General features: G+C 38.0%; 1 protein-coding gene across 1 annotated transcript; it reads right to left on the reverse strand.

Annotated features, from left to right (window-relative positions):
* Positions 1–1,878: 1,878 nt before the first annotated feature.
* Positions 1,879–26,295, reverse strand: LOC121859093 (B-cell CLL/lymphoma 7 protein family member A-like). The gene is made up of 5 exons (XM_042355764.1): positions 26,009–26,295; positions 15,646–15,715; positions 9,753–9,858; positions 6,465–6,619; positions 1,879–3,027 (listed from the first exon to the last, which is right to left on the reverse strand). Exons 1-4 carry the CDS (start codon positions 26,098–26,100, stop codon positions 6,504–6,506), a joined length of 384 nt encoding a protein of 127 aa, XP_042211698.1. The 5' UTR covers positions 26,101–26,295; the 3' UTR covers positions 1,879–3,027; positions 6,465–6,503.

Below are 26,295 nucleotides of genomic sequence, written 5' to 3' on the forward strand. Positions count from 1 at the left end.
AAAATTGATATCTGGATTATTACTTATTCAAATGACTTGCAAATTATTACAATTTTCTAAAAGCCATTTGAACAATAATATCCAGATATCAAATTTTGTCAACAGATCCTTATCCAAGTATGTTCAGGTACCTTTGAGATTTTGAGCAAAATCAATTTTTGGCCAAAATCCTGTAAGGCATAAGACTACAATTTTGTCATTTTCAGAAAAATACATTTTGTTCAAAATCTCAGTATAAGTACTCTTGAACATGCAAGTCTGTTAACTAATTTGATATCTGCATTATTACTTATTCAAATGACGCAAACTTAATTACAATTTTCTAAAAGCCATTTGAACTAGTAATAATCCAGATATCAAATTTTAGTCAACAGATCTTTACAGCATGAGTACCTATACTGAGATTTTGAACAAAATCTATTTTTGGCAAAAATAACAAAATTGTAAGTCTTATTATGCTACAGGATTTTGGCCAAAATGATTTCAAAATCTCAGTATAGGTACTCCTGAACATGCTGATAGTGTTGACCAAAATTTGATTTATAATATTGGAATTAGTTAATTTTACCGCCACACCACCCCGTTAAGTACTGTACTGCGGTGTCCCTCAGGACTCATTTAGTTTAAAACTCGGGTTGAAACATGCCGACCCTCTTCAAGGGAAGATGTTGTTTAATAATACGGGCGTTAAAGATGATTATCATAAGGCCAAAAACATAAATATAGACATATATGTTCATGGGAGGGGAAGGAGGGGGTGGTGGGTGTGGATGGTGCGAAGTACTGGTGGAGCGGGATGGGATTGCGTGTGATGTTAGGTATTAATGGTTTTTTACGAATTAATTAATAAAACATGAACAATATTTTATCATGATTGACAGCCGTTTCATGAAAAGTAGTGACGATTGTAGTATAACAAGTGTAAAGTGCAGTGCATGGGTGAGTAAGAGGGAGGCAGGAAGGAGGCAGTGTATATCATAAATCTCTGCTCTGGCTGAAGCTAGTCCATTTCTGCCTCACTGAAATTATGATTTAGGTGGTGATAATAGAAGTAGTGGTGATGGTGGTGAAGGAGATTGTGTTAAGTGGTGAGGTGGTGCTGCATCTATCAGTTTCTTTGGTAACACTGCAGCACTACCAGATGCTATTGAACAGCTGATATCTACCCACAAAATTGACTCTAGCTACAATATGAATGAGCAATGTTGTATCCCTTTAACATTTGTACATAACATTGAGGAAAGGGGTTTTGGCAAGCACTTCTTGACAGTTGTTTAACCCACCACCACAGTCACACACTTGTGCATCAGTTAACCACAAACAAATTTATCTGTGTGGGTGGTGCTGGAGTGTATGTTTGTGGGGGGGGTGATTTTGGGGGGTGTGTGGGTGATGTGGTGTTGGAGGGTGTGTGTGTGTATGATGATGATGGGGTGTGTGGGTGGTGTTGGAGGTGTGCGGAATGTTGAGGTGTGTAGTGTTGGATGGTGAGTGTGTGATGTTGGGATGTGTGGGTGTGTGGTGTTGGATGGTGGGTGTGTGGTGTTGGGATGTGTGGGTGGTGGTGAAGTGACTCACTGTGGGTGCTGGCAGTTGGTTAGTGTTATTTATCAATTCGTATTTTCAGGCAGATGTACATTATTTATTATTATTATTATTTTTTTACTCTTGTTACATGCACACAATCTTCTAACAATATGTAAAAAAAAAAAAATAAAATAAAAAAAATAATTATTATACAGTAGAGTAAAAAATATGAAGACATATTATGGCCGCTGGCTGGAGTCGCCCGGACTGTGTGAGGTGGGAGCGGTGTTGGAGATTTTGGCGGCTCCTGTCTCTCACACACAGTGAAACTATTGCCAACTGGCAACGTGATTTTTTTTACAAGTATAATTTTTATTTATTCCTCACATTTACTGGCACTACAGTACAGTGTATACAAGTACATGTGACCCTGGTCCTTAATAGCCTTGGATAATGAGTAGTATATATTGAAAAATACTGTATGTGATGAAAGTTGCCGGCTGGGAATGCATCCCCCTTCCCTATTTACATTAATTCTCTTGGGGAAAAATTTCCCCGATATTCAGTTTCATTACTCGCATTGACTTTTAGGAATGCATCCCTTGTGATAACCAGGGTATTCCTGTATCAGATAAAAAGTAATAGGGTCAGCTAATCTTCTAAATAAAGTCAGGTCACAAGAAACTTTATTTTTTGTTGTGTTTGGCTACAAAGAAAAGATTTTATATGGGAAGCATGCTTATTTTTTTAATTGCTAAATACTCCAAATTTGCATAAAAATAAAACAAATATGTTTTATATTTCCAAATGAAATTTTTATATCTATCCTAAACATTATAACTTAGACAATAATTATGTTAAGTTGAGTAGAGTCTAGAAAGTCCTACCAGAGCCATAATACCTTATTAACAATAATCTAGGCAGTTCAAAGTGTATTTTAGGGCAATATTTTAGGATCCAGGAACATAACCCCATTTTCACTAACGGTGCCATTTAAAGTTTGAATTACATGACATCACAATCAGTGGGAACATTACCCTGCAGACTGGGTAAGAACATCTTGTTATGGACATTAATTCCCTTCAAGTTGCTTTCTGAAAAGTCTTGACATTGTCAAGAGTGTTTCTGTAATTAGAGAGTCAATAAAATAGATGGTGAACATTGTGCCCTGCATTTCTTATTCCTATACTGTATACTGTAATATGTAAAAATAAAAATAAATTACAAATCTTAAATCTAGACTACTTAGGAAACCCTATCGACATCCAAAACTTATGCTTTACCAGTGATAACTAAATGATTTTCATTCCATAAACTACTTCATACAACCTAAGAGTACAATATACTCCATTATTTCTAAGACTTCAAATGTTCAAATTATTACCGACTACAGTGTAGACAACTTATTATTATCCTTCTGTTCATTCCTAGCAGATACATTGTTTCACAAACATTATTCTAAAGTTGCATGTGTGCCGTTGACATCCGTCAAACTCAAATCTGGAAAATAAAAGACTGGTTGTTATTTTAAATTTCACCATTTGTGATGTTCATTAGGTAGAGTAGATAAAACATAAAATAAAGTGGCTTTGAGTTACAGAGGCAATGCAAACATTCCACAAGTAATTCCACTGTCAACTATGTATTACACAAGAACAATTGAGTGCTTCAACTGTTACGACCATGCACCACTGTCACAAACCTAAGATAATAAATAATACATTGCTCTTCACACATCCTGAACCAGCCATACAACCTTTGGATAGTAGTAGGTAGTAGGCAGCTATCAAACAGGGAGGTACTACCACTTGGGAAGATATTGGAAGCATAATGTGTTGTCTAATGGTAGACCCTACTGCCATATAACATCACAAAAATTATGACCAAGTCCCGGGATGCTGATCTGACTTTCTGCCTCATTTACACATAAATGCAGGGTACCAATTGTTTCTCTTACTTTGCAACACAACATACATATCTTTTCTCACTCTTGATCTGTTTTATATTTTCCATTTCTGTATTCACTTTTGGCATCAGTTGACAATGCTGTATTATTATAGCGGTAACTTCTCAGATGGGTCCCACTGGTCGGGAAGGTTGTGGACCCTAGGGCCAACCCAAAACCATCATCAAACTACTGGAGTATCAACCGACGTCACCACAGCTGCTGGAGGATCGGCTTTTTTCACACTTCATTTTTCCAACCTTCGCGGCCTGAGATAAAATTTTTCTTCTGTGGAGCACCATCTGTTAACCTTTTCTCCAGATCTTTTACTTCAACTATCCAAACTTCAACTGTCCAAGGCAGTTTCACCTAAACCTTTTCAAGTCACTAACTACAACCTCTATACCTCTTTCCATTCTAAAGGAAGTGTATGCATCTACTGCAATACATGTACACCTATAGCTCGACTCATGGATCTTGATTCTTCTCTTTATGATGTCAACTGGCTCAAAATATCTCTACCAACTATGACTATTTTTCTTTGTTTCCTATACTGTACTGTTCTCCCAACTATTTGGGACTCTTTGACTATCCACCGTATTTGTGTGGATGTCAGGCACACTATATTAACACATTATAGTACATCCTTCTTCCTCACACAGCCAAACTGTAGAATGACTTGTCTTCCTCTGTGTTTCCATCCTCTTACAATGTCTCGCTTCAAAAAGCTGGTTTTCCAGCATCTTCGTGGAGTATATTAACATATTCTTTTTCTCTTCTAATCCCCCACCCTCCAGATGCCCTGCTGTGGGTCAAAGACATGTGCGCGGGTGGGCTATTCTCCATAAAGAAAAAAAAATGTGGGCATACATTAATTATGTATGTTACCTCCAAATTACATGCTATCCACACAATAATATTAAATTCCATGGTATTTATAGAAAGCTACCATAATATTACACCAAGTGCAGCTGTATGGTGCAGCATAAGCCAACCTAAAGGGTAGGAAATAATGACCAACCTAAATTATGATGTGACAATCTCTCTCACATAATTGATGACAAACTAAAATCTTTCTTTACATAGCTTTTTGCAGTCCCTTTAATGAAAAAAAATGAAAAAAGTTACAGCTCTAGGAATCCAAGAAAGATTCTTGTTTAACCCTTAGCCGGCGGCAGCAGTAACTGAAGACGCACCAAATTTAATAATCGTCATTATATAGATGCCGCCGACCACTGGAGTGGAACATAAATAAAGTTACACCGCATTTTGTGAAATTTTAACACCATCTATATATAGACTCTACCGCAATATGGAACAGTTGCTATATTTCATTAACATAGCAAAGATGCTTTTAATATTAAAACGTGAATTTTGTAAGTGGCTATTATTTATATTCGTATAAGTAAGGTACATGGAGTCACTCACACCCACAGCCAAAGCTGTGTCCAGGATTTGTGACCTGGATGTGGTTTCCCTCCACCCTCCCTTCCTATATTGTTGCCTTACTGTTGCTTTTTATGGCATTTGTTCATTCACTGCTGTCACTTTCCTACGTTGGAAGGCTTTCTGATGTGTGGTAAAACTTAAAACATGGAGTAATACACAGTGCAACTTGACAAACATCACAGCTGCAGATACTTCTCCTCACTTTCTTTTGCATTGCACAGTAAGTACATCTCCTTTGAACCTTCTTTGTACTACAACCTTCAGCTGACTCTGTCTCTATTGGGAAATGTCTTCCACTCAGTCTTGTAGGGCATGGCCCAAGAGTCACTGAGCTTGTGGGTTTCTTTATCCAATAAACGTCTTTGCTATATGCAGACACAATCTGTTCAATCAAGAGCAAATTGAAGTCAAGGAGGTTTTTCTGGACTCCATTTCTCTTGTAGATTACATGGCAGTTATGCAAACTCATTTCTATCAGCCTGAAAAATAGCTTCTTGTAGTACTTTGTAATACCCTTGGGCTCCTTCTCTTTTCTTCACAGACCTTGGCAGCATATTTGTTTGTCTCTCACTGTATGTTCCATTATGTCTACAAAAGACAGAAAAATCTCTATTGGGTTCTGAGGATCTTGCAAAACTACTTTGACTCCCGTGTCTCCAGTAAATGGAAATCGTTCTCTACTAACTGGAGAATTGCTCAACGTAGCACTGTCATCTTGACCAACTTCTGCACCTGACAGAATATCATCTGGTTCCTCTGTAATAATCTCACGTTGTGATTCATCACCACTATCAGTGTCATCACCACCACTATCTGATTTTCCATCATCACGAATATCATCCATGAATTCATAATCAAAATCATGGTGTAGAATATACTGTATTTCCTCATCAGGAATGTTCCTCCTACGGAACATAATTATGGCTATAATTTCTATATACAGGCAAAGAAAAGAATGAATGGAAATTCAGCTCCACACATGAGACCAAAGAGAGTGCTCTGTACCATATGAAAGCTGGCAACAGACTTTCAGTGATTGGAGCTTTAGGCGGCTGGCGCCGGCGATCAGGCAAGCCATCGCCACCCTTGAGTTGCTAGTTAGGGATTTCTGAGGCTCTAGGGCACTCATACATATCCGACTATATATAGTCTCAGCTGGGACATACAGGAGCTGAATTTTGGAGAAGCGTCTATATATAGTCTCACCGCAATTTTTCAGCACATTCCAGACCATCTATATATAGTTCGGCCGCCGGCTAAGGGTTAAGACTGAGCTGGGATGGTGGTGGTCAAACACATCATGCCAAAAACACTAAAAAGAACATCTTAGGTTAGTCTCCTTCTTCTTACCTGTGTCACTTCATTTACACACAATGGAATACATTTTATGACACCACAACAATTTAGCACTTTAGTTGATATTTTAATGGTCAAGCCTACTTATTTCATTTATTATTCCATTTAATTTAAACCTCAGTTAAGTGACTTTTGTTACTGTACTAACTTTTACTGTTCTTTCACTAACAACTGATATATTCCTTACTTTTTAATCTCTTCCAATGACCCCAAGAAAGAAATCTCTTCAGCCTTCCATCAACTTTTTCTTAAACGGTGGTTCAGAATTGGAATCTTCTGAGATGTTGAACTGAGTGGATGAGAAGTCTGTAGCATCTTGTGAGTCGCTCATCATCGACATGGCTGAGAATAAATATAAATGATAAAAAAGCATGTTCTACTGTCCACACCATTTACTAATAAGTGGAATAGATACAGACATGACATTGCATAATCGCACTGTGTACTGACAAAATTTTCGTTTGTAATTCCCTTTAAAATGGCTGGCAAGCGTAAAAGTGAGAGTTCTCGTGGTGCTGAGAAGAAAAAGAGACACCCATTTTAGAATTTCTATACAGTTTTACCCCGCCTAACGCGGTTTCACTTAACGCGTTTTCGCATATACGCGGTGCCTTGCCAAAGCTGAACTTTCACTTAACGCGGATTTTTTCCACATATACGCGGTGAGTGTCCGAGACGCTATTTTTAGATTTGCCCCACCCGCCACCCTGCCTGACTGCCTGTTTTAGCTCATAAAATTCATACAAATTACCAGGCCAGAATATAATTTACATTGCTGGAATTCTTATAATTTGGTGATCATTTTGAATATAAACATCATATATTTTGCTTTAAACTTACAATTTTTAGATAAAAATTTTTCTCTAGGTAACTATGGTATCTTTTGTGCAAAATATATGACATTTATATTCAAAATATTCCTGGTCTTACAAGGAATCCAGCAATGTCAATTATATTATCCTAACTTTAGTTTGAGGTATTATTTATTAAAATTTAGTGGTTATCCCACACATCTCCTTGGGACGGTTGGTGGGGGGTGGGGGGGAGGGAGGGACCGACCGACCATCTGTTACCCTGTGAAGAATTATTATTTTTTTTTATTAACTGAAGATATTTGTTTTAGCTCATAAAATTCATACAAATTACCCGGTCAGAATATAATTTACATTGCTGGAATTCTTATAATTTGGTGATCATTTTGAATATAAACATCATAGATTTTGCTTTAAACTTACAATTTTTAGATAAAAATTTTTCTCTAGGTAACTATGGTATCTTTTGTGCAAAATATATGACATTTATATTCAAAATATTCCTGGTCTTACAAGGAATCCAGCAATGTCAATTATATTATCCTAACTTTAATCTGAGGTATTATTTAATACTAAATGTTAAAAACTCTGGAAGGGAGGATTGGTGGGGGGTGGGGGGGAGGGTTGGGACTGACCGCGCGGTTGGAAGAGGGGGGGAGGCAAGGTGGGGTACTTTGATTGACAGATAGTGTCGTGAAGATTATTTTTTTTTTATTAACTGAAGATATTTGTTTTAGCTCATAAAATTCATACAAATTACCCGGTCAGAATATAATTTACATTGCTGGAATTCTTATAATTTGGTGATCATTTTGAATATAAACATCATATATTTTGCTTTAAACTTACAATTTTTAGATAAAAATTTTTTCTCTAGGTAACTATGTTATCTTTTGTGCAAAATATATGACATTTATATTCAAAATATTCCTGGTCTTACAAGGAATCCAGCAATGTCAATTATATTTTCCTAACTTTAGTTTGAGGTTATCCCACACATCTCCTTGGGACGGTTGGTGGGGGGTGGGGGGGGGAGGGAGGGACCGACCGACCATCTGTTAGCCGGCTGTGTAGTGTGAGAGGGGAGGGAGTCGAGTCCATTATTTGAATGGACATTAACTTGGCGACTGTATTTCTCTATTTCTCTTAAGTATTAATTGTGTGCATGTACCATCATAAAATTAAGATGTTATTTTTACTACAACATAGGTATGTGCCTTCAAAAAGTGGAGTTTGGGGGTCGGGCCGGTTTCTATTGGAATTAATCCCATATGTTCTGTTGTTCACTTAAGCGGGACCCTCTGGGTTCAATTGACGCTAAGTGAAGTATTATTTTTGCCTTTTCGACTTACAACCAATTCGACTTACAACCTGGTCGTCGGGACGGAACCCTGTCGTAAGTCGAGGAAAGACTGTATAATGATTGGCACACCTATTTTTATAATGTATCAGTATTGTAATGAATAAATAAAATAAATAGCAAAAGTGGCAACAGCGGTCAGGGTAGAGATTACCGTCTGATTTGGATTGTCCTTTTATTTTGAAGTCAAATTACAAATTATATATAATATTCTTCTACTATTTAATATTTTTTTATTATTAATGATTAATCATGCACCATAAGAGGCTGATTATACGGTAATATAATAATGAATAAATAAAAATTAACTGGTGAACGTGGCACGACCAGTTCCACCCCTCACCACCCTGCTTTACGGAGGGAGGGGATTAGTGGTCAGGGAAGATATTACCTTTTGATTCGGCTTTTTCTTTTATTTGAAGTCAAATTGTATATTGTTCCATTATTTAATACTGAATGCTATATTATTCATGATAAAACATACACCACAATTGGCTGATCATAAGAGAATATTATAATGAATAAATAAAATCAAACTGGTGAACATGGCTCAATTACATATGATGTGTCATCTCTTGTACATATTAGTTCTAATTAGGCCTATATCAAATCTGATTAGACCACTGTACAGTACCCCTATTAAAGGTAATACCGTATATATTTTAATAAATAAGGTAATATATTTTATATGTGAAAAATTAATGAGCTGTATTGCAGTATATTACTTACAGTACAGTAGGCACTTATAATGGCCAATAACTAAAATGACTAAAATCGCAAAATTTGGGGCTACATAAGCAAAAGATCACAATTAACACTACCACTATCCATAACTTTCTGCATAAGCTACAACTATGGTCATATTTCAACAAATCACATAAGCAATAACCACACACACAAGACCCACATAAAATGAGACCACACTGTACCTCCTATGCACTATGAATGGCTATTGATATTGTGATGTTATCAACTCCCATACCCCCTCCCCCTCTCTCACACAGTTCCTAGATTGGTGAGTGTCTGGCTACCACAGGTCTCACATTCTGAGGTTTAACTTGTGGCCAGGTGTCTTATGCGGAATATTCCCCGACTGTACATTATTAAACAATCTGAGCTACTCGATAAAACATTACCCCCTTACACAGGTTCTAAATATCATACTCAGTAAATTGTAGCAAAAAGAAATTTATAAGTACAATATCTGAGAGCCAGCCATTCAGAAGTAATGAAGTCTGGATGAAGCCACCCTTCTTGTTTGAGAGAATCAATCATATAAAAAAGGAAATGAATTTTTAGTCACCTGTATTGGAGTCATCTCCTCCCATCTGGAATGCTGACATGCTGCTGTCTCGGCTACACATACGGTTTTCTTTGTTTGCACTACTTCCACTCTTCTTCTTTCGTTCCTGAGAGACATGAGGTAGTATCATAGTGTATGTACAGTACAGTAATTCCACTATACAATAAAGAAAAGAAAAAAGGTTTGAACCAGAAAATACCATTTCATGGCCGAGAGGAAAAGTGAGTTGCAACCCCACATTTAAAGATATCAGTGACAAGAGTGTAAAGAACTTCCTCAGATCATATCTAAAAGCCACCCATGGAAACAGGCAAAAACTTCATAAAGGCCTAAAAATTTATAAGAAAACAAGTAAGAGGAGAAAAATCAAGAGAGAGCTCTCCTGGACATCAAGTTACAAGAAGCAGTAGTGTGGAACTATCATCAACCACTAACCCGTATATCAGAACTATGACCATTAAGGCCAGAGATCTTGAGACAGTTTACCACTCCTGCAAAACGTAATACAAAATAGTCACACTAAACACGCAGGAGATCTAGAACAGGGAACAAACCAATATCCTCAAAACAACTAAATGGAGTTCAATAAGTTTTTAGCCTTTTGGTATACAGTAGGTAGTAGGCAGCTACCAAACAGGGAGGTACAGTCAGTTCTGCTATAGCGCGATACTTGTGTTCTTGAAAAACATCGTGTTATAGAAATTCGCGCAATAGAAATAACAGGGCTTATGGAGAAAATAGGGTTAGGTGCAGATTACTCAAAATCGAAAAAAATTTAGTATTTAGCCTAACACAAAGGATAGCACAGTCTAAATAAATGTTCCATTCATATCTAATAATGAAATCATACAGTAAATGTAACACTTTACCTTGAAAAAACATGAATATAACTTGATGGGGGAGAAGGGTGATTTTGTGGTTGATAACATCGAGCTTCTCTTCAAGTGTTATAGCCTTTCTTTTACTATCATCACCGGGAATGCAATCACCAGAACGCTTCTTAGAGATATTCTTCTTTACCATATTCACAGTTAATACCACAAAATTGGAGAAATAGTAAGCAAAAATTGCGTTACAGCAAACAAGCGTTCGCGTTTTACAAATATCGTTCCTCTATTCATAAATCGCGTTAGAGTGAATTCGCGTTGTCAAAACACTCGTTATCGAAGAACTCACTGTACTACCACCTGGGAAGATATTGGAAGCATAATGTGTTGTCTAATGGTAGACCCTGCTGCCATATGGCATCACAAAAATTGTGACTAAAGTCCCAGGTTGCTCATCTGACTTTCTGCCTCATTTACACAGATGCAAGGTCTCAATTGTCTCTCTTACTATTGACAACACAAAATATATAACTTTCTCACTCTTGATCTATTCTATTCTTTCTACTCTTTTATTCTCCTATGATATCAGTTGACAATAATATAAAAGCGGAGGCCCCTTGGATGGGTCCCACTGGTTGGGAAGGTTGTGGACCCAAGGGCCGACCTGATCATCATCAAACTACTGGGGCCTCAACTGACATCACCGCAGTTGCTAGAGGATCGGCTTTTTTCACACTTAATTTTTCCAATATTCGCGGCCTGAAACCTAATTTTCCTTTTGTGGAGGACCATCTGTTAACCTCTTCCCCCGACCACTTACTATTAACTGAACTTAACTGACCAAAGCAGCTTCACCCAAACCTTTTCAAGTCTCCAACTACAACCTTTATATCTCTCTCCATTTCAAGGGAGGTGTATGCATCTACTGCAACACACGTTCCCCAATAGCTCGACTCACGGATCTTGAATCTTCTCTTTATGATGTCAACTGGCTCAAAATATCTCTACCAACTATGACTTTTTTTCTTTGTTTCCTGTAATGTTCTCCCAACTATTTGGATCTCTTTGATTATCTCACTTCTTGCCATGAGTCGTTGCTATCCACACACCCCAACACCAAGATCCTCTACCTAGGGGATTTCAGTGTACATCACAGAGAGTGGCTTGGCACTGTAAGGGATGACCCAGGTGGAGCTGAGGCACTCTCTTTTTCCTTACTTAATGATCTGGAGCAAATAATTAAATACCCTACACGTGTTCCTGATCAACACAATCAACTTGCTAACATTCTTGATCTTTGTTTTACCTCTAACCCCTAACACTATTCATACTCAATTTCTGCCCCCTTAGGGTTTTCTGATCACAATCTTATTTCTATTAAATCAAAATGGGCACGACCACCTCCCCCACCCCTCTCTAAATGCCAACTATGGCACTATCGGAGAGCAAACTGGGAATCCTTGTGAGAATTCTTCTCCGACTTTCCTTGGGATGAATGTTGCTTTTCCACTCGGGATGCCTCGGTATGTGCTGACAGCATTGCTGGGGTTATACAGGGTGGTGTGTGTGCATTTATCCCATCTTCTACCAAAACTTTCACTTTACAATCATGGTTTGATCGCTCCTGTTCTCTTGCATGTGGGGAGAGAGATAGGGCTTATCAAGTTATGAAACTATCTCCTTCTCCTATTACCCACTCTTCTTTCATTACTTCTAGGAATCGTTGTAAAGATATTCTTCGTAGGGCCAAGTGGAATTCTATAAAAAGAAAGACTGCTGTCCTGACTAACTCTTCTTCTAATAAATCATTCTGGTCCCTAACCAAAAACATCTGTAATAACTGCTGCACCCCCTCTTTTCCTCCTCTCTTCCAACCTGATAACTCTATAGCTAACTCTCCCCCTGATAAAGCCAAACTCCTTAGCACCTTATTCTCCTCTAACTCCACCTTAGACAATTCCAACTCTATCCCTCCTACTCCTGCTCCTCCTACTAAACCTATGCACTTTCCTATAATCTCCACTCGTAGGGTTGCTGGTGTGGTATCCCGGTTGGATGTGAGTAAGGCGCATGGACCGGATGGAATACCCCCTCATGTTCTGAGGGAGTGTGCTGAAATTCTCGCCCCTGTGCTTGCTCGCCTCCTTCATCTTTGCCTTAAAACCCAAACTTTTGCTTCTTCTTGGAAGGATGCCTTGATTCAGCCCATCCCAAAGAAGGGTGACCATTCTAATCCCTCTAACTATTGCCCCATTGCCCTAAATTCATCCCTCTCTAAGATTTTCGAAACTATCTTATACTCTCATTTTCTCCGTCACCTTGAACGCTTTTCTCTTTTGTCGGATCACCAGTATGGCTTTCGCCAGGCAAGATCTACTGGTGATCTGCTCTCCTACTGCACCCATCTTTGGTTAGGGTATTCTCTCTTAGGGGGAGGAGGGAGGGGGAGAAGGCAGAGGGGAGGAGAAGGCAGAGGGGGGGAGAGCGCTCCTGTCTCCCGTGACCTTCGTGAAATGCTTGCCAAATGGCTATGTAGTATTTTTATTCATTCCTCACATTTACGGAGGAATAGTACATCAGACCGAGGAGGGAAAAAGACGCCACACTAATCTGTGGATACTCTAAATTTAATGCCATGGTTGGTGAAATGGTATACAGAGTAAAAATTGTGGATCTGCAGTTTGCGAGTGTCAACTATATATTGAAAAATATGTGGTGAATGTTGCCAGCTGGGAAAGCATCCCCCCATAATTACATTGATTCTTATGGGGAAAATTGCTCAGATATATGCAAGTCCGTTATTCTCAATGACTTTTAGGAATGCATTCCTGTACTGTATATCAAATGCATGCAAAAGAAAACAAATTTGCAAAAATGCTGTGAAAAAAAAGGTAAGAAAAATTACTGTGGGTTGTTCACCCTCACCAATTTACAGCTATTTTCCTCCACTTGCATGGGTTAACCATGATTACCTGATGGCAGGTCTCCATGCTGAGTGGTCTCTTGCACCCTCTCTCCCTATATCATTCTTGGCCTACCTCCAGCTCTTCCCCCTCTTCATATTTAGACTCTTGAGCCAATTAGTCTCCTCCCTTCTCTCTACATACCCTAATGTACTTTATCAGCTTACATCTACACAAAACTTCACCAATACTCTCAATACCTAGCTGCCCTTCTAGCCCTGAACAGAGTTTCCTATCTTTCATTATCACATTACACATTCACTTCACCATTCTCATTGCAGCTTACTCAAGCCTGTGTACATCATCTTCTTTAACTGCCTATGTTTCACTGCCATACAACATTACACTTCTCACACTGATTGTAAATATCCTTCCTTTCAATAAAGGCAGGAACTTCTTCCAGCTACCTCTGACTCTTGCAACTGTGACTAGTTTCAGCACCAAGCACTGATCATGTCACGTAGGTAGCAGAATTCATCAACATAGTCCAGGGTTAAATCTCCAAAGTGAGTTCTCCAACCTTGCAAAGACCGCATGAATACCTGCACATACAGAACGCTAAAAAGTCAGCAACGTCCTGCAGTCTGCCATTTACACTGCTGTACCTCTTGTGTACCCCTTTCCACACTCACTACAAATTACTGAATTGTTGCCAACACCTTTCTTACATAAAGTACATGGCCCCCCCCCCTTTCTTTTTTACTTTCCACCATGGGTTTTTCACCCATGCCACTAAATCATCACCATCCTCATTTTACAGCCATTTTCCATGTTTGTGTGAGTTAGCCGCCACTAAATCAATACTGTACCGTACTTCTGATTTCACTAAATTCACTCTCAAGCCCTTTGACATTGTTCCATCCTTCTTTCTTTAATACTATTTGCTGTCAGAAGTTGGCCATATACAACAACTCCTGAAGTCCTATGATAAGTCTCTAGTGCCATAATAAACAAAAGGGGGCTCAAAATAGATCCTGATGAACCCCAACTTAAATTCCTCACCATTTACTCTCACAGTGGTTTTTGAGTCCTCATATAATGCCATTACCATTCTAACAAGACATTACTCGAGCCCTAACTTTCTCATTGCCCACTATACTAATTCATGTGGCACCCTGTCAAAAGCTTTCTCTAAGTCTACCTTTCATAAAGTGGTCCGACAGCTTTAGGCCCCTGTAGTTGTTGAATTCAAGTGCATTACCTTTACCCTTGTAAGTATTCATAACAACGCTCTTCTGCAAGTCAACTAGAACAGTACTCTCCATCATGAGTGCAGTAATCAATTCAGTCATCAATGGTCTAACAAGCCAAAAAATTATGACTTTAGGCAAAAAGTTACAAGGCAAAGGCAACTGGACTACCATTAATTTAGCACTCTAGTCCCAAAGTCCAATTCGCCTTTAGGTAATCATTAATCATCTTACCTTGGGCATGTTCTGGGAGATCTTCCCACAGGGAGTAGGAACATCTCTTATGAAAAAGGGTTTTTATCCTTATCTACAAACTAGTTCCTTCTTTTAGTGTCTTGGGGAGATACACAGGTATCCCTCATTTTACGAACATTCAAGATATAAAAATTTACTGATACTGTACAACTATTCATACACTTCTTTCTGACTACTGAAAGCAATTCTCTCTTACACAAATATGGTCCCTTAAAGTACTACTTTACAGTTGTTAGGTAGTTTTTTTGTGAACCTATTTCATTTTTCCATGTAAGATATTGGGGTTTCCTTGTCATTAGAGAACTAATCCCTATTTTTCCCATATGTTATGTTATTCAAGATGAGAACATTCACCAACAAATGGTTTTCAAAGAACCTAACCCATTCATAAAGTGAGGGATACCTGTATCTCCTCAACATAATGAAGTACTGTAGCTACATGTCAAATTGGCATGGCACTGGTTTTTGAACTCTAGATATACCTTAACCATTTTCTTTACACAAACACACAAAGGCTCCAAAACAATACTATACCAGTCTGAATACTGTACAGTACCTGAAATAACTCCTTAACAACATCTAACTTTCCTGGTTTTCATGCACAACATCAGTAAACTTCCCCTTCAGATTATACTGTACTGTATAGTACTGTACTTACATCAGTAACGATGGGAACCCACTTGTAAATCTTCATTGTGGTATCATGTATAGTTATCCACTTCTTCTCCCTGAAATATGGACAATGAAATAGACTAATTCTTGTAGCGCGATAAAACAACTAAGAAATATAAATAAATGTCAAGCTCTTCTTACTACAAAACATATGCTATCTGGAGTGCAGGCTGCTGCCTATCTTTGTCTTATACTGGAATACAGTACTGTACATTCTGCTGCATTAAAATAAAGTTCTGAACTATGTCCGACTTTAGTAGGTATGGACACGCTTGACAACACTTGACGGGATTTTGTTTATAAATAGAACAGCTGAAAATAGGAAAACACGTAACAAGATGAGTTTAAAGAACATTTGTGTACAAGGCCTGAATGTGACAAATGCTCTAAACAAAATGGTAAGGAAGGAAGCCGGAACATAAGCCACACCTCCTCAATATCACAGTACAGTACAGGTACATGTAGAGATATGAGGAAAAAAGTGTAATACAGTATTATTCAACAGGTTAAACACTAAGCAAGGAGTCAGAATCCAACCTTTCAGAAAACTTTCATAAATCCAGACCACATAATAATGCAGAGGGAAGGGCACAAGAAACTCAATAGCTAACTTTGGGTAGAGAGAAAGTACATCTTCTCTAATTTCAGTGCACAAACAATTGTTTTTGAAAAGGAACTAACAAAAATCACAAAAACCTCTCATGTATACAGTACAGTACAGTCTCTCCTCGACTTACGACATATTCGACTTACGACAACCCGGACATACGACCGCCATGGTCGTATAAAATATTTTTCACATTACCCTGTACGTATTTTCGAGTCCCGAAACGTTTGGTAGTACTGTACATGTAATGTTACCCCGTACGACAGCGTGGGCTGGGCCGCCTCGCGGTGTACAGCATTCACGCCGTAGCCCACTCAGTTGGTGTTTGGCCGTCGTTGTTGTTGCTAATGATCGCGCTGTGTACCGACAAATTTTTGTTTGTAATTCCCTTTAAAATAGCTGGCAAGCGTAAAAGTGAGAGTTCTCGTGGTGCTGAGAAGAAAAAGGGACAGTCAATTACTTTTGAGATGAAAATGAAAATAATAATGCAATATGAAAATGGAAAACAGTAGCAACCATTTCACGCGACCTTGGCTTCTCTCACTTGACAAGATCATCAATTTTTAAGGACAAGGAACAAATTCGTGAGGTAGTGAAAGGATCAGCACCTATAAAGGGAACAATAACAATGAAAAAAAGACAAGGTCCTATTCATGAGATGGAAAAATTACTTGTGATGTGGATGGAAGATCAGCTGCCAAAGCGTGTTCCCTTAAGCCTTCTAACCATACAGACTAAGGCAAGAAGCCTTTTCGAAATCCTGAAAGAGCAGGCAGGAGAGGAGTGCGACCAAAACTTCACAGCAAGTCATGGGTGGTTCCAAAGGTTTAAGAACCGTTACAGTTTGCACAGTGTAAAGGTGAGTGGAGAGGCAGCAAGTGCTGATGTGGGTGCTGCCGAAGGAGGAGCTAGATCGTGTCATCGTGGAGGGAAATTATTTGCCTGAGCAAATATTTAATGTGGATGAAACTGGCATATTCTGGAAGTGCATGCCAGAACGGACATACATCCACAAAGAGGCGAAAACCATGCCAGGATTCAAAGCACTCAAGGACCGAATCACACTTCTGTTGGAGAGGAATGTAGCTGGTTTCAAGGTAAAACCCTTCATGATATATCATTCAGGGAACCCCAGGGCTTTTAAAAGTGTCAGCAAGCACACACTGCCAGTGTTTTATCGCAGTAATAAGAAAGGATTGGTTCCCGAGTTGTTTCATTCCACGAGCCAAGGAGTATTGTCTGCAACAAGGGGTTGCGTTCAAGATTTTATTAATTTTAGATAATGCTCCGGGACACCCATCACACCTGGACGACCTGAACCCTGATGTTAAGGTAGTATACCTTCCGCCTAACACTACCTCTATCATCCAACCCATGGACCAAGGTGCTATTGCTGCTTTTATAGTTTATTATTTACGTACGACCTTCGCTCAGGCTATTGCTGCAACTGAAGATGAGAAAACGATCAGAGAGTTTTGGAAGGACTACAGCATTTTGCAATGTACAAAGAACATAGTTGCAGCATGGGATGAGGTTACAGGTCAGTGCATGAATGGAATATGGAAAAAGGTCCTGAAAAGATATATGAACAGTTTCAAAGGATTTAATGAAGATAATGCAATTTCTGAGATTAGCAACAAGATAGTGTAGATGGGTCAACAGCTGGAGTTAGAAATTGATAATGAAGATGTTGAGCAGTTGGTTGAAAGTGTAGCAGAAGAGCTAAGTAATGAGGATCTTATTGAACTGGATGCACAGAAAATTGCAGAGGAAGAAGAGAGACAAAATGTAAAAGAAGAACCTGCACCCCACAAAAAGTTTTCAGTGAAACAAATGGCAGAGGCATTTGCTACTATTAATAAGGGGATGCAAATGTTTGAAAAAATGGATCAAAATGTTGCACGTTTTGCAAAAGTTGAGAGACTGATCCAAGATGCACTTGCTTGCTACAGGGAGATTTACAATGAAAAGAAAAGGCAAACTGTGCAGTCTAAATAGGATATATTTTTTAAGAAGTCCCCCACTGCTGTCTCCTCACACCCCACCACTGCTGCCTCTTCACTCCCTAAAGATGATCCAATACCTTCAACAAGCAATATGTTCGCCTGTCTCAAGAAAACGAACTTGATGACCCACCCAGCCCTGTCTCCTCCTCTGCTTCATCCAATTAATGTAGTCTACATGCTTAATTAAAAAATTATTGAGGCCCCGTGTGCATTCAGCTGACTACATTAAAGGTAAGTGCACAGTAACACTTTATTATTTTTTCATTATTGATTATTTTTCTGTACTGTATTTCACTTTAGAATGTCTATGTAATATTTTCGCCTTTTCGACTTACGACCTGGTCTTCGGGACAGAACCCCATCATAAGTCGAGGAGAGACTGTATATACATATGAGCATTTTATCCCACTATAGTCATAAATATTGTAAATGATGTACTGTATACAGAATGCCCTGACAATTCACAGAATTTTAATTCACGGTCCTCGATTATTTGCGGATGACACCCTAGATGTACCCAAAAATGTCTGCAGTTAGTTTTAAAGTTGCCAGTATTTTCGCGGCTGGGACAGGGAGCCATTCGTTCTAGAGACAGTAATTTCTTTTACCTGTATTGTGTATTGTGTATATGTGTGTGTGTTTGTGTGTAGACACACACACACACACACACACACACAAAACACATACGAAATTAGAAAAAATGTGAGAGTCTACCCTCAAGTCAACTCCATGATTTTTTATTAAAATTAGTTCAACTTTAATAACAAAGCACGGAGTTGACTTGAGGGTAGACTCTCACATTTTTTCTACATTTCGATACATTTTGTTGTCTTGTTTCTGATTATTTGTGAGAGGATTTTACCATTATTTGTATGTGTTTTGTGTGTGTGTGTGTACACACACACACACATATATACAATACAGGTAAAAGAAATAATTATCCTAAGGGCAAACATATAAAGGGCATGCTGTAATTGTATATGTTGTAAATATTCACTAAGAAATAAGAAATAAAAGTGGGAAAATATAACAGTAAGCATAACTGAGTATAGTAAAAGTAAAATATGATATCTCTGAGGTAGCTGCTGATCATGAAACAGGTTTGGATTCATTAACAAGTTGAAGCCACTACCTTATTCTAAACCCAGTCTAAATGTTATGTACACAGACATTGACAATTTCCACAAAAAGAGAGCATAGTTTTAAATTCTACTGAAGACCCATCAACCTGATTTGGTAGGTGTTACAAAAGTGTTGTATAAAAACAGGAGGATTGATCTAGATGAATGTGAGTTTAATATCAATGGCTAAGAATCAATTTTTAACCTCTCTGAGACATCATGTAAGAGGGGTGCATAAAATTATAGTACACAGGTCTCAACTCTAGCCATCTTTTTATAATGACAATATTGACAAGAGCAACGGAAGAACAGTATACTAAATGACTTTCATAACCCCCCTGCAACTCTTTTTTGTGCAAATTCTGAGAGACTCGCTATAAAGGTGAGCAAACACCAAAACCATTGGACCTCATCATAACCAATGAGGAAGGTATGGTGGCCAAATTGATAGATTTAACTCCCTATGGCACTAGCCATCATGTGATATCCTTCAGAGTTACCTGTACTGTACTGTACTACAGTATTATTGTTATATATTACATTACAGGAGTAGGTTTAGGTTCAAATTATTACAATGGTATCTACAACAGAATGTGGGGGTAAACAAGGAGCACTGACTGGCATAACTTACTGAACAATAAGGATGTAGGTTCTGACTAAAAAAATGACATTAGGTAAAGTTTCCACCGTGGCTTATCGTATGGATCTGTATGGAGCCACGACAAATTTTGTCACACTGTCTATCACAACTGCCAAGATATTGTGCTCCTTACATTGCCTCTTAGTTAAGGTTAGGTTAGTTTAGGCAAGGTTTCTTGAGAATGATTCAATTCTTGGCCATTGCAGGATAAATTGATAAGATTTGGTTGTGACCCCATAAAGCTCATTACAAATAGCCATGGTGTTTTTATGTAGTTGATAGCAGTATATTCTATGTTATATTGGTTCATTTTATAAATGAATATTCTCAAACCTTAGTGACTGATTCCACCAGAATCTTCAGGCAACTGCTAGTATTATCGAAATACAAGCATACCTCGATTTATGAAAGGGTTTCACTAAAAACTTTCATAATTTTTTTCTTTTTTACAAATATACACATTTTCCCAGACTCCCATTCTAAAAGCAAATACATTCCTAAAAAAAAACACCAAACATTAAAATACCACAAAAATTTTGGTGTACACAATTACAAAATAATAATAAAGAACAAAAGTTAAGGATCCGACACAGACCTCCTTCCCTCGACATAGGCACCTCTAGTGGGTGGGCATTAGGTAAATAATAAGTGAAATATCAAGCAGTACATTAGAACAAAGTAATGATTTTATATCTATACTAACGAGAAACTGGAGATTTGAAAAGCCAACATATACAATAAATATACTGCAATACTGTACACATAGTAATATTATACATTGATTTCTGTTCAATAATTGGAGATAAGTTCTCCATGACAAAAAATAAAATAAAAATTTTCTCCCATGTTCGACCCCCTGACGCATCATCCTAAAATCAAGCTGCTTTGTTTACATGGTGCAAATGCTGCCTCAGTCAGCTGACACTACACTCACACTCTTGTGTGGTGTCGACAATATCCATAACCTTTAAACTTTTGTTCACTCCCAAATTCTAAACTTTCTCTTACAATTTTACAGGTTTATCATACATAATTTACATATGAAATTTAAGAATACAGAATACGGTACTGTAGTTTTCTTTAAGCAGTCCCCGAGTTATGAATCGGTTATGTTCCTTGACCCTGTTCACAAGTCGATTTATTCGTAAGTGAAAACAGTGTTTATTCTAAAGGTCAGTTAAGGTTAAAACACAACCCAGCCATACAAAAAACAAGTAATGTAAATACCTATATAAACTGTAAATAATGAGATGTTAAACATAAAGAAATGAAAAAAAAAAAACTTTAATTACCTTGACAGTTCATAAGTACCCGCATGTGCTCGTAGATAAAAAAATATATATTTTTTATGATCAATATTACGAACCCGTTCATAAGTACAGGTGTTTGTAATTCGGGGACTGCCTGTTTAATTTCCACATACAGGTATACCCCAATAAGTGACGCACATAGGGACCAGGAAAAGTCATTGGTTGGTGAATCAACGATTATCGAAGCAGTTAATCCCATAAGAACATAACAAATTTCATTAAAACCCTATTTGAATAAAAGAAGATACTTACAAATCGGCTATTGTCAGAACCAAATACACAAGTGTTTAAATTAAGAATACTGTAACAGAAAATTTTGCTAGGGGGTCCCATAAGGTCAATTATTTAAAAAATCTGACATCAAGTACAACTGGTTCGTAGTACCTGTATACTGTAATAATATCTCCGTTAGCCAGAATACCTCAAACCCGGAACTCTCTGATAGCTGGAATTGAAATTTTCCAAGGGGCCCATTTTCCGGAAAATTCTAAGACAATTTTCCTGATGCCTGGAAAATTCCAGGTACAGTACTGTACTGTATAGGGGAGATTTTTCCGTGTCCGATTAAAAAAGTTACTGAAATTTATTCTTAAAATTATTAAAATTTTTCACTATAGTGTTAAAACTCAAGAAAGCTCATTCCAAGAATAAAGTAGCATCACGTTAGCCACTGAAAAATTCTGGTTTTGTCACTTAGGTGACCGAATTGTGTAATAAAGTCTCATTGTCATGAAAATTTGTGTTTTCATTTTGTCCAATTAAAAACTTATTGAAATTTATTATGTTCATAATTTAAATTAATTTAATAAAACCATAAAAATAAACACAACATATCAAAGGGATAGGAAATTAACACTACATGTACTGTACCGGTACTCACATTTAGAGTCGCCAGGACAAGATTGTCTTTAGGGTCGCGACCAAAAAAGTTTGGGATCCACTGCTCTAGCTCATACATAATGCAGCGTAACAACAAACGAACAAACAGGAGCTCTCTCTCAAACAGTGGTAAACATCATCAAGAACCTAGAAAAAATACGATGATTTTCCAAAAATTTATTGCAATTTTCTCGGAAGTAATCATTCGCGGAAGAAATGCTACAGAAGAAAAGTGTCTTAGAACTGTCTAAACTAATGATTTCAAAACTTAAAATAAAAAAATTCGCTAGATGACTGAAACGATAATAATACCGGTTAAAATACTTGAGGGAAAAATTAACAACTCATGCTGGTGGTAGCATTTCCTCATAAATTACTGTAAATATCTATGGTGTAATGCCCTACAGTAGGTAATTAAGGGTATTATTGCTTTTAATTGCCCCACAACTTTGGGCTTTTTTTAATATACCTATAATGTACGTTAGACAATTTTAAAATGCAGTGGAAATTTTGCTGTGACCGGCTAAGTTCCTACTAATGCTATTTTACCATGAGTGTGCTCTGATTGGCTAAGAACTTTCTGTTTAATATGACTGGGGGTCCACCCCCCGACTAGGAAGTTAGGTAAGGTTAGCTGCGTTTCTTTGGTTGGTTAAGTCAGGTTCTATTAAGTTCTAGTAAATGTCACCGCTTTTATAATAAGTTTCCATGCACAACAGAAATATGGTTAGGCTTGTTTACAGCTACACAACGATTGACTCACGGCAAAATAAATGTGAAATGCCGCCAGTCACTGTCAAATATAGTTCTCATGTTGTTCGCCAGTAATGGACGCTTAACCAATCAGAGTGCACTCTCGGCAAAATAGCGTTAGTAGGAACTTAGCCGGTCACGGCAATATATCCCCTGCCATTTCAAACACTTTTCGGTATTTTTCTGTAATACAGGTAACACCCAACTCTCGCACAACAATACTAATGGTCCTACCATACCTACCTTATGCAATTCTAAGCAACTTTTCTTCTAGAAACATCCGTCGGAAATTATTCGTCGAAATGTTGATTTTTTAAAGTAATTATTTTGGTTGATCACCAAGTGTGGGAGGTCAGTGCACGTGCATTAGCAGGTGCATTGTGGGAGAGCTGCAGCCATGAATTAAGATTATTAAAATCAGCCAATCATCATCTTCCTTGAGGTGACAGCTTGGCAGATTTTATTTTGAAAAGTCAGTCCTTGGCCATCCGTCTCTGTGTATAGCTGCAACTGGAACTATTTCGCTGCCATTTCCGAGTTCTATGAGAATAACGACAAGGCTTTAGACTTTCTTCGTGAGCACTGTGTTTTGTCCAGGTCTTCCCCAAAGTGCCCAACACACAGTAAAACCCTGATTTATCGAAATTTTGATTTTTTAAAGCAATTATTTTGGAAGGCGACTGAGTGCAACAGCTACCTCATATCCCTGCCTCTGAAGATGAACATCATCCTCAACCTCAGCCCAGGCCTTCATCAGAGTGAATGGTAGGCAGAACAATGGTTAATTCTCGATTACGTTAGGTTAGGTTAGGCTTAGGTTAGTGGGGTCATGACCCAAAACGTGTGACTTCCGACAGAAATGAATGTTAGAATCAAATGAATCACACTAATAAGCTCAGAAAAAGACAATTTTAAGCTTCAAAGTGAGTTGGGTGTTAATCAGGAAATTTGCCCACTTTTCTTCTACGACATTTTGTCGGAAACAAAGGTTAGGTTAGGTTAGCCCCGCAACATGGTAAGATAACTATATTAGGACAACAAAATTATGTTTCTTCGATGGTTTTTGATAAGTTTCGAACGATTGTGGCCTTCATTTCCATCGGAAATCACTAGTTTTGGGTATGGGAAGGGGGAGGGGGGGGAGGGAGCGATACCTCAAAAACGAGTGATTCCGACGGAAAAGGTCACAATCGTTTGAAACTCATCAAAACCCACCGGAAAAGCATAATTTTGTTGTCCTATTGGAGTGGGGCAATTAAAAGCAAATTTGCCAATTAAGGCATGCAATCTGTCTGGAATATTACCTTTCTAGGTTAATATTGACGACTAACCCATGGACTAGTTATTTGTTTTATTATTTATTATCTTACTTTTTATTTGCATCAGTAAGTTCTGATATGATAATAATTTCTAGTGGAAATGCTTCGTTTTGTAGATAATTAGGCGCCTAGGCGCGCACTAGTTTGTCTTCCTGGCGGTAATGAGGCAAAGAAAAGAGTCCTCTCTTCCAGCGGCAGTTTCACTTTCAGCATGACGTGTTAAGGTTGTCGCTGGTCTAATATGGATATAATTTGCGAATTTAGGGTTAAAGACGAGACCCTTCAGTTTTTCAAAGACCACGGCATCGTTCTTTTAAATATAAAGTATTTTTTCACAGCAATACTGTGAAATGGAACTGGGTTTGTGTGCCAAGTCAGTTGTTAATTGGAAACAATTATTCATCAATTCCTCCCGCCATCTCAATAACAAATCACTCCGCCACCCGGACTACATAAACGCCGATGCAGCCGGCTGGTCTCACATCCAGAAAAAACCTCAATAAATATTCGTCCATTGGCTGTCCTCATGTTTTGGTACGAAAATATTTTTTTTTATGTTTTTCGTTGTGTTTTACTCAAATCTGACCTTCATTTCTTTTGCCAATTAGCAGTTTTTGCAAAAAAATAACATTATCATTTTTAACAGAAACAATTAATTTTCACAAAAATGGAGGTCAAATTTGAGTAAAACATACGAAAAGTACACAAAACCTATTTTCATACCAATGGAACCAACCTACCTAACCGAACCTAACCTAACCTAACCTACAAGGAAGAGGAGGTAAGGAGGAGATAACTGACTAAGTGAGGAGTACAACCTCACATAAACATGGCAGGAACCTGCAGACAGCCAATAGACGAATATTAACCCAAACCGCAAATTACACCATACAATAGTAAGTTCTCTATGTTTAATTTTTCAAAGGGTCCGGGGGGCGGAGCACCTCCATTAAGGAAGCTAGGTAAGGTTAGGTAGTTTTGTTTGGCTAGATTAGTGAGGTCTGTTTTTCAAATCCACTAAGTTAGGTTACATTTATTTTAGAAATAAACATTTGGTAAAGGTGTAGAAGAGGGTTACCACCAGAAGGAATTGTCCAAATTGGTTGAATTTTTTTTTTACACACTAATATCATGATATTAAACACAAAAATGGAAACGGCAATGCATAGAACCTGCCCTAACATACCCAACCTATGGGTTTGTTAGGTCAGGTTCTATTAGGTTGTATGTATTATCGTATTAATTTATGTGTTAAACAGCTTGCCTTAATATTGTGGTTGATAAACATCAACAATGGCGAGGCGGAATACGTGGAACAGTTCACCATCAATTAGGAAACGTCTCTTGAAAAAGGATTCAGTGAGGTAAACAACAAAAATGGTGACGGGAGGAGAATTGTGAAGAGGGAGACTAAATAAAAAGATTGTCAGGTTTTTGTAGGTTCTATGCATTGTCGTTTCCATTTTTGTGTTTAATATCATATTCGTGTGCAGAAAATTTTTCATCCAATTCGGACAATTCCTTCTTGTGGTCACCCTCTTCTACACCTTACCAAACATTTTTTAACACATTTGCACAAACTACAAGTGTCATCTATAAAAAAATAGTGAAATTGCGGCATTTTTAAATTCGTTTTTTTTATGAATTTCGGCAGCGAGTTAGTCATCAATAATTACCCCTGTCTATATACAAATCAGTTTAATTAGTAACACACCATCGGCGGACTTTATCAAGGGCCTGCATGGACCGCTTGGTCTCCTCCTTCCCCCTAGAACGGGTCTCCGCTCTCAAAGACCTCGACATCATCTCTGCTGCTTCTTCCTAAGGTGCAGAATCAATTGTCATTAACCCCTTTGTTCTCTATGTTTCACTAATATTCTTGTTTGTGTCTCGGTCTTGTGTTAGGGCCCGGGTGGTGGTGGTGTGTGCCCTCTTCCCTGCTCACACGTAAACAACAACAGGCAACATTCCTTCTCTTCCAGTAAGTTATTCACTCCGTAA

This window comes from Homarus americanus, unplaced genomic scaffold (genome assembly GCF_018991925.1).
Source record: "Homarus americanus isolate GMGI-L3 unplaced genomic scaffold, GMGI_Hamer_2.0 scaffold50924, whole genome shotgun sequence".
Lineage (NCBI taxonomy): Eukaryota > Metazoa > Arthropoda > Malacostraca > Decapoda > Nephropidae > Homarus > Homarus americanus.

Coding starts and splice junctions, on each gene's coding strand:
- LOC121859093 (XM_042355764.1), bottom strand. CDS start 26,100: ATGATGTCGAGGTCTTTGAGAGCGGAGACCCGTTCTAGGGGGAAGGAG. Junction 9,859..15,645: donor GGGTTCCCATCGTTACTGAT/GTAAGTACAGTA, acceptor CATGTCTCTCAG/GAACGAAAGAAGAAGAGTGG. Junction 6,620..9,752: donor AGGAGATGACTCCAATACAG/GTGACTAAAAAT, acceptor ATTTATTCTCAG/CCATGTCGATGATGAGCGAC.